The sequence below is a fragment of the Musa acuminata genome, chromosome BXJ3-11 (assembly GCF_036884655.1).
Source record: "Musa acuminata AAA Group cultivar baxijiao chromosome BXJ3-11, Cavendish_Baxijiao_AAA, whole genome shotgun sequence".
Taxonomy (NCBI): domain Eukaryota; kingdom Viridiplantae; phylum Streptophyta; class Magnoliopsida; order Zingiberales; family Musaceae; genus Musa; species Musa acuminata.
Window position 1 is genome coordinate 2863184 of NC_088359.1, and position 9810 is coordinate 2872993.

At 42.9% G+C, this 9810-nt stretch overlaps 1 protein-coding gene across 1 annotated transcript; it reads right to left on the reverse strand.

Moving 5' to 3' along the window:
- Positions 1–2711: 2711 nt before the first annotated feature.
- LOC135652301 (subtilisin-like protease 4) lies at positions 2712–4958 on the reverse strand. The gene has a single exon (XM_065173139.1). The coding sequence runs from the start codon at positions 4956–4958 to the stop codon at positions 2712–2714; it is 2247 nt and encodes a 748-aa protein (XP_065029211.1).
- Positions 4959–9810: the final 4852 nt, after the last annotated feature.

Here is a 9810-nt window from a genome sequence, read left to right on the forward strand (position 1 = left end):
TGCGGGTTCGTTTGAGTCGATCTGCCGATCCCTCGACATTCAGGCCCTCCTTCTAGCGCCAAAATATTAGTGTCGACAACCTTAAGCCATGGCCCTAGGGCCAATGCGGTTGGGTTTGGGTCCGAATGATTGGGGATCTTCCTGAGTGACCCTTGAGACTGTTGAGGTGGCCGACTGCGGTGGTCCGATCGCGACGGGACAACTGTTTCCTCTGGAAGGGAACTCCTCGCCTGGGCACGCGGTGGGAGGCGCTTTGCCTTCGTCTCTGCACATAGGTCAGGTCGGGAGGCTCGACTAGACCCCTCCGATGATCAAGTTAGTGGATAGTCTTAGGGAGTTTTTTCTACCCCTCCCTCCTTCAGAACGTGAGGGTATTTATAGGGAAGGTTACCATTGCCTGATGTGCCCTCTTGCAGGGAGCAGGATCATACTCCTGGTAACGTCTGACACCGGTGTTGGCATGGCGTGAAGGACCGGGCTCGCACAGGATGTTAATGTGCCTCGATCAGCGTTCCGGTTTGTTTTGGCTAGGCGTTGTCAGGTCAACCGAGGCGCGAGGCGTCATCCAGGCGCAGCTGACGTTAACCCGCGTCCCATTGCCATTATTGCCCTTATCAGCTTCCACCATAATGAGTCTTGGCTCGATTGCCGTAGTGGGAGTATTGATTTATCATGGCTGCTTCCGCTGTAGCGGGTCTTGGCTCAACCACCATACGAGAGTATTGATCCGCAATGGCGACTTCCATCGTAATGGGACAAAAGCTCGACCGTCGTAGTGGGAGTATTGATCTGTTGTGACGGCTTCCGCCGTAGCGAGAGTATTGATTCGCCATGACAGGTCTTGGCTCGACCATCATAACATGAGTATTGCTCTGTTGTAGCAGCTTTCGTCGTAGTGAGTCTTGACTCGACCACCGTAGCAGGAGTATTGATATATCATTGTGCTAGTCATAGGTGTCCTGTAAGTCAATCATGCGAGTGATGACACGTGTGAGACGATATGTACTGTATTTATTAATTATTATTTATTGGTTTTTTTCTTACTTTATGTTGCCTATTGTATATATTGTGATGTCCGTTGATCTATGCAATGAGAATCAGATCGTGATAAGATCACGATAATAAGATCAATTCACCTTTAAATACAAACCATAAATAATCTCGGTCGTAGGTTACTCGAGAGGGATATTGAGATAACTAGACAAATTAGTGTGCTGTATACCCGTCTATATTATGGAGGCAATTGATCTCATAGCTACTCGTGTGGGGACACTAGGGATATAGTGCAGGTGCTCATTAGAGAATAAGTTCACCGATTGATCCGCTCACAGAATGCTGGATGGTTGATGATACCTCATTGTCAGATAATGATTCCGTCATCCCAATTGTGTATCTGATTCTTAGACTTGAGAAACCAAAGATGTCCTATATGAGTACTCCACTATTTGATACCAGATTTATATGTTAGGGAGTTTCAAATCTAGCACAATCGATCATCGGAAATGACAACCAACCTTACGAGGGCAATTGAGTGTTGATAGAGGATCATCCACTCTCGGTGTCATGAGATGAATATCGTTTATGTTTTTGCTTAAGTAAATCCCGAACCAGAATCATTTGGATTAAGATAGTAGAGGAGGAAATGAACTTCCCTAGACACATAAGATAAAAACAATAGAAAGAGAAAAATAAAGAAAGATAAATTTATGGTGGATACAATTTGATATTAATTATATTGAGATGAATTTTATGAAAATTATATTAGGCATGATTTAATTTATCTTTCCTTTCTATCGATTTAATTAATGTACAATGATAGATATTGATTTTGATATTCTTAACTAATTTGATATTATATTAGTGAAAGAAATAAATGAAGAAAAAATGGTGATGTTGGAAAAATAAAAAAATAAAAGGAAGAATAAGAATTGTATGCTTATAATGAGGATATAATGTAAGTATCTAATGACTAAGTCTAATTTGTTTATAAAAGAACTAATGCATTAGTTTAAAATTTATAAATACATATAATTTATATGATTTAAAAGTCATTTTATTATCCATAAATTATAAAAAAAATATATGTTATTAATTTGAAACATATGATTTAAATAATTATTTATTATATTATAGAGATTTATTAATTTATATTATCTGAATTTATATTAAAATATCTATTCAATATTATTTTTGAAAAGCATTAAAAATGCATGATTAGTATTTGGAAGGATATATGATATCATCATATTTAAAATGACATGCAAAAAGATTTACTTACTTAAACTCTTAATTTGGAAAAGTTATGTGTTACTTTGGATGACACTATTGTTGTTCAGTGAGTATGATTATTATATATTAAAATATATTTTAAAAAGACTAATTTCTTTTGGGTCCTGACACCTATATCATGACAGTTAAAATGGTTTTTAGCTTATCATTGGGATATAATACTATTCGTAGTCATCAATGCTACTATAACTTCTATTGTAATGTCTATATCTTAGTTACACTTATACTTGTGAGCTCTTAACTATATTTATGTTTATTTATAAATAAGTTTACTGAGTCATGATTTGAAATGCATATGAATTTTAAGCATTGTAAATTGTATAAATATGAAGAAAATATTTGATATGCATGCATATTTGAAAAACATATATTTAATCAAATCTCGGGACAAATAATATTTATACAATGTGCACGTGCATGCATTACTTCAAGAGGATGGAGATTGGGCTTCTAACCACGTGCTTCCTCGACACCCACCTCAGTTGCCCACTGACTCTGCCCGATCGACCTCCGCTTCTCCAGAAGCTGATGCTGAAGCTTTTCTTCTGGTTCACCTTCTTGAACGACAGCGTGGTTGGCGTAACCCTCGCCGACACCCCCTTCGGCATGTCGACCTTCACCGCGTAAATCGACGTCGGCTTCCCCACATTGGTCACCGTCCGTGCGTAGCTGACCGACTTCGAACTGTTCGCCCGCAGCTTGACCGATATGGAAGGGTAGTTCAGCTCTCCTTGGGAGATGCTCTTAAGAGACGAGCAGCGCACGGGTTTGCGAGTTAGGGCGCTAACAGCTGAGTCATTGTAGCCGAGGCCACAAAGATACGGAACGTAGTCTTCCTGTGTGAGGTCGTAGACGAGACCTGGATCGATGGCCTGCCGTGGATTCACGTGACCCGCGCCTACGGCGAAGAGGTCGGCCGGGTGGTGCAGCTCGTCGAGGATCGGCCCTCCTGTGTTGTCCGTCACGGACGCTGTCGTCATGATCGCCGATTTGATCGCGGCCGGCGACCAGCCGGGGTGCGCTTTCTTGATCAGAGCTGCGATGCCGGAGAGGTGCGGGCAGGACATGGAGGTGCCGGAGATCAAGGCGAAGGCCTGGGAGTTCCACCCGGCGAGGATGTCGACGCCTGGCCCGATGATGTCCGGCTTCAGGATCCCCGGCGTGATTTGGCTGGGCCCGCGGGAGGAGAACGAGGCCACATCCGGCGAGTGGGGCCTGCGCATGACGGTGCCGTGGTAGATGATGTTCGCGATCGGGGTAGAGGTGGAGTTGATGTAGGACTGGATCTCGAGTCCGTAAGCGTATGGAACCACGGATGTCGGGAGCACATGGTCGTCGGCTATGATCGTGTACCCGTCTACCGGATAGTTCATGACGATCATCCCGGCACCGCCGGCTTTCTTGACGACTTCACTCATTTGCACACTGTCAATGACGCCAAGCTGGCACAACACCATCTTTCCGCGGACGTCCACACCATCTAAGGTGCCATTGATGCACATGTAGGCGCCATCTTTAGCCGTGACGAAGCCGGGGTAAACGAGAGGTAGCATTTTGGGGTTGAAGGAACGCGGCCGGTGCAGTGATTCCCCATAGAGCTTTCGTCCGTTGCCGAGCTTCACGGAGGCCAAGAAGAGGCGGTCTGTGGTGCTCGCTCCCACCGTAAGTACCCACGGCGCATCGTTATTCACGGAGCCAGGATCGGGCCCCTCGTTGCCGGCGGAGCAGCTGATGAAGACACCTTTGCCGATAGCGTTGAAGGTACCCTGCGCGATCGGGTCCGAGTGGAAGGGAATTGGGTCGGCGCTGATCGAGAAGGAGAGCACGTCGACCCCATCGTCCACCGCGGCGTCCATGGCGGCCAACATGTCGTGACCCATGCATGCGATTTCGTCGCACACCTTGTAGGCAGCGATGTGAGCACGGGGAGCCATCCCGGCAGCGACGCCCGGGGCGAACCCGTTGACGTTGGCACGCTTCACGAACGCCCCGGCGGCGGTGCTCGACGTGTGCGTGCCGTGACCTTCTTCGTCGACGGGCGTGCCAGTCGACCGACGGTCGCGTCCGTCGTGATTGATGAAAGACCTTGCACCGATGAGTTTGTTGTTGCAAGCCGACGCCTTCAAGTCGCAGCGCCCCTTCCACTTGGCCGGCGGCGGCGGCATGCCGTGGTCGTCGTAGGAAGGATGGCCGGGGGTGACGCCGGTGTCGAGGAGGCCGATGATGATTCCTTCGCCCATGTTGCTCTCGTTCCACACGCCGTGGCTCCGGAGCCTCAGTCCCAGGAACTCGGGTGTGTGTGTTGTCTTAAGGCGGTAAACACGGCTGGGGTAGGCGTGCAGAAACCAGTCCATCGTCGAGATTGCCTCCACCTCCCTCGGGGTGAGCCGCGCAGCGAAGCCCGTCATGACGTTGCGGTAGGAGTAGATAAGGCGCGAGCGCGGGTCACCTTCTTCAGACGCCAGTCCTAATGGTGTAGCTGCACTCTCCAAGAGAGAGGAGTACCAATCGCTCCACTGTTCTGCGACATCGAAGTCCACCTTCTCGGGGCCCTTGACGTGAACAATGTAAGCCTTCGGCTCCTCAGAGCCGTCGACATGCAAGCCGGAGCGGAGGAAGGAAGCACAGAGGTAGAGGACGAGGGAGAGGGCATGTTTGCTGAGAGACATTGCAGGGATGATGAGATGCACCACAAAGCAGTGGAGGATGGATAATTAAGAGTGCGGCAGAATACTCGATTTAGTGACGAGTAGCTGTTTGCCAAACCGCAGGAAACTCGATTAGGAAATGGATCTTCTATATCAGGAAAAGATTTGTTTGCGCTGAACCAGAATCTAACAGCTGCGCGGACTGTTTGTGTTGGATTTTTTAATCTGTGCTGAACCAGAATTAGATTTGTGACATGGAAATTTTTCTATGGACATATAATGAATTTTGTTTTTAGAAATACCATAATAAGAGGATAGGTTCCATTAAATCTTCCCTGTAAATGCCTTTTTTGTAGTCATCACTTTTTTTTTATTCTACTATTGAATCCATTGATTACTATTTTTCTCAATAACAGCATATTTTAGTCAGAATTTGCAAAACATAAATCAGTGTTTGCATCCGCCATCAAATCTTGTTCAGGTAATACAAAAATTTGTGAGCTATATTTGTTGGGAAAAATCTATTGAAGCGGAATAATTTTTTTTCTCTCTTTGTGTATCAAAATGGATTCCTTATCTCAAAATACTAACTTGACGCGGAAAACCCAATGCGAAAAAATTACGTGATCGTAGTCCATCTCAAACTTACACTATCACCAATAATGATAATAAGTTTATAATAAATCTTTTTTAAAATAAAAGAGGATCATTATAATATCAAGACTGCATATCTTGGCTCAAGAATAGCATATCATCATCACATGAATGGATCTCATCAAAAAAAAAAATTCTAGGCCTCATAAAATGAGTATCATAGGAAAGTACCTTAGAGAGGGTAAATTACGGATCAGCATTATTAGGATTATAGAGCTTGCTGCAAGGATTTTTCACATATAATTGGAGTCTAAATTGATAAAGTTTGACCCTGATCGTCAAGCAGAAAACTCAAAATTTTATTTTTTTTCTCTCCCCGTGCATCGCCACCGTTCACTGCACGCTCTCTAGTTCGCTCCCCTCATGTCTCCTCCTTTTTTCATTTCTTTTTTTTAATTATTGATAAATTAGATTTGGGCTTACAACCCAAATCATTAGTCTAAGCCTACGTATTGGCGGACCCAATACTTCTGCCCCTCCAACTCGGTGGGCTATATTAAGCCCGCTCTTCGCCTACATGCTTCAAGCTTCTCCTTAGGCAAAGACTTTGTCAACATATCTGATTCATTTTCATTAGTATGTACATTTTCCAACTGTAATTCTTTCATCTCAAGCACATCACGAATCCAGTGATATCTCACATCAATATGCTTAGATCTAGAATGGTATGTTAAATTCTTGGAGAGGTGAATGACGCTTTGACTGTCAAAGTAAACAGTATATCTTTCTTGTTTCAACCCCAATTTTTATAGAAACTTTTTCATCCACAAAGTTTTCTTACAAACTTCAGTAATTACTATATATTCTATTTCTGTGGTTGATAAAGCTATACAATTCTATAACTTAGATTACCAAGAGACTGCTCCTCCTGCAAATGTCATCAAGAATCTCGAAGTAGACTTCCTGAAATCAGTATCACCTGTCATTTCTGTATCTATGTATCCTTCTAGGTTTATCACTGCCAAAACATAAACACAATCTAGAAGTACCTCTTAGATATCTTAATATACATTTCATTGTTGCCCAATGTTCCTTTCTAAGGGTCGGTCAATGAAAGACGTTTCGAGGGGGCAGAATACAACATGAAGCAGTGAAGAGCCAGCAATAACAAGTGTCAGGAAGAAGGGAAGAAGAGGAATAATAAGAATCGACTGAATGCTCAAACGATGAAGCCTCATTTTCATAGCAATCAGTTTGTATACGAGACTCTGAAATAGGCTTATGTGCTCAACAATGTTACCACCATCTTTATATTTCAAATTTTCAAGTCTTCTGAATAGAGAAATTCTATTTTCCATTGTGTTTTTCGCAAAGAGATTTTCTAATCTTTGCCAAACAACATCAGCTCTGATTTCATCAGAAATATGCTCATGCAAATTTATGTTCATCCATATTCTAATATAAGTAATAACTTTTCTATATTGAACCTCTCATTCCTCATCGTCCATAGTAGAAGGTTTATCTTTAACCTCGATGCGCTTATATAAATCTTTGTAATAAAATAAATCTTCCATCATACGCCTCCAAGTTGAATAATTTGATGAGTTCAATTTAATCATATTATCTGACTCTTCAATTTCAATCACACAAGAAAAAACTAGCACCAAACAACCTGTTGCTCTGATACCACTTGTTGGGAAAAACTTGTTAAAGCAGAATAATTCTTTTCCCTCTTTGTGTATCAAAATTGGTTCCTTATCAAAATACCAACTTGATATCAAAAGCACATATAAACTAGAACAACATAAACAATAGAACAATGAATCAATTACAAAGTGAGACCAAATTCTTAATATAAAAAACCCAATGTGAGAAAAATCAATGGACCATAGTCCACCTCAAACTTCCACTATCACCAATAATGATAATAAGTTTATAATAAGTTTATCTAAAACAACAAGAAGATCATTATAACATCAAGATCACATATCTTGGCTCAAGAATAGCATATCATCATCGCATAAATGGATCTTATCAAAAGGAAAATTCTAGATCTCACAAAGTGGGTATAGTAGGAAAGTACCTCAGAGAGTGTAAACTACATATTAGCAACATTAAGATTGTAGAGCTTGCTACAAGAATTCTCCATGTATAATTTGAGATAAAACTGACAAAATTTGACCCATGTTCATCTTTTTTTCTCTTTCTCTGTTCTTTTCGAACTCAAAATCAGAACTCAAAATCTTATTTTTTTCCACATCAGAACTCAAAATCTTTTTTTTTTTTCCACATCAGAACTCAAAAGATATCTGTTCTTTTCCACATCAGAACTCAAAATCTTTTTTTTTCTCTCTCCTCTTTCTCTATGTTCTTTTCTCTCCCTGTGTACAGCCACCGCTTGCTGCACGCTCTCCCCTCGTGTCTCCTCTTATTTTTTTTTTATTTTTTTAGTTATTGATAAATCAGATTATGGGCTGGGGCCAACAATATTTATGTTTCTTAGTTAGCACATATATAATATATTGCCTTGACATAAATGTGGTACGACGTTATAAAAGGATTGTTTTTAAATCTTAAAACATAACATATTTCGTATATTGGTCTAATTAGTATTTAATTTTATGTGAAATGACATTAGTGATTGAGTATATGATTGTGAACTACACGACTAAAATTTAAATCATGAAAATAACTTCTCTATTTATGGGGTGTCGTATATCAATTTAATAACATATTACTTTTTTTTTTTGTTCTTATTTTATTTTTCTTATTGCCATGGTATCGTTGATTGAAGAGTTAACATGGCCTGGTTCAATATTGAAGACACAGATCTATCCTGGTGTCCCTGCTAGGGCGGATGAGATAGCCCGAGTGAGTAGTTAAGGTGACAAATGGACTCTTAAGGCGTTGTTGGCTTAAGGCGACTGACTCGTGATCATCTCAAGGTGTGATTTGTCTCTTGAGGGAAGTTCGGGTTCATCTCGAGAGGCATCTTGGCCTTGTCTGGAAGTGCTCAGCATCGTTTCGAGGTGCTCCTTTGATGCGCTTATGCCCTGCACAAGCAGTTGGTGTCGGGGGATGTCTCGATTCAACTCATTCGACGCTCAAGTCAGTAGAGTAGATGGAGGGGATTTAGTAGAGTTGAGATTGCCTACCCCCATTTGATCTAGAGGCTTGGGTCTTATATCTGAGCAGTCGATGGCATGAAGCCAGCGATGGGTTAGGGCACATCTTACCCTACAAGGGGATCATCGATGGTGGTAACTGATGAGCGTGTCCTCTGAAGGATGACATCAAGGTAGGGTGCTTGTGATGATATGCTTTGTCATGGCTTTTGGCCTGTTCGAGATAGGTAGGATATGGCCCCTTGCATTGTTCATCTGGAAGGTAGGGTTGGGGAAATTACATCATGTCGTCTAGCTTCAATGCGTGCATGCAAGCCTTCCCTTAGCTGTGGTTGAGGTGGCTTCTTTAGTTCAGGTGATGGGGTGAGTTGGCAACACTGTTATTTTCCTTATCATTCGTCCCCTCTAGAAGACGTACTTTGAGGCCTGAGTAATGGTTTCAAGGCACATCGTTTGGATTCATGGCTTTGCTTCGTTTGGGTGTACCGAGTTATGGGTGCTGCTATGCAGCAACTTCACGCTTCTCGTGATGGTTTTTCATGGGCGTTGGTATCGAGTTTATCCGTCGTAGCAGGTTTTTGCCGTAACGAGTATAAAGCCCGTCTTGGTGGATCTTGCCTCTACTACCATAGGGGTCCGTCGTGGCAGATTTGCTTTGATCGTCGTAGTGAGAGTAGGGGTCCGTCGTGGTGAATCTTTCCTTGACCATCGTAATGGGAGTAAGGGTCCACTGTCATGGATCTTGCCTTGACCTTTGTAGCGGGAGTAGGAGTCCATCATGATGGATTTTGCCTCAACCGTCGTAGTTGGAGTAGGGGCCTGCCATGGCCGATTTTGTGTTGACCATCGTAGTGATAGTAGGGGTCTGCCGTAGCAGGAGTAGGGGTCTACCGTTGGGGATTTGATTTAGTAGGTCCTTTCTTTTTCCTTTGTTTTTTATTCGGTCTCTCCCTTCTGCGCTTCGGGAGTTCATTTCATCTCTAATTTTTGACCTCCCCTTTTCACTTCGGGGGGTCTTCTTCTCTGTTTCCTTTTACCTCCCCCTTCCACTCCAGGCGGTTGCTTTTATCACTGCCTCCCCATCTGCTTCAGGAGGCAGGGGCAGGGTCTCCATCTGCTACTCCCAAGAGAGGACGCTAGTTTGGGGCTCCACT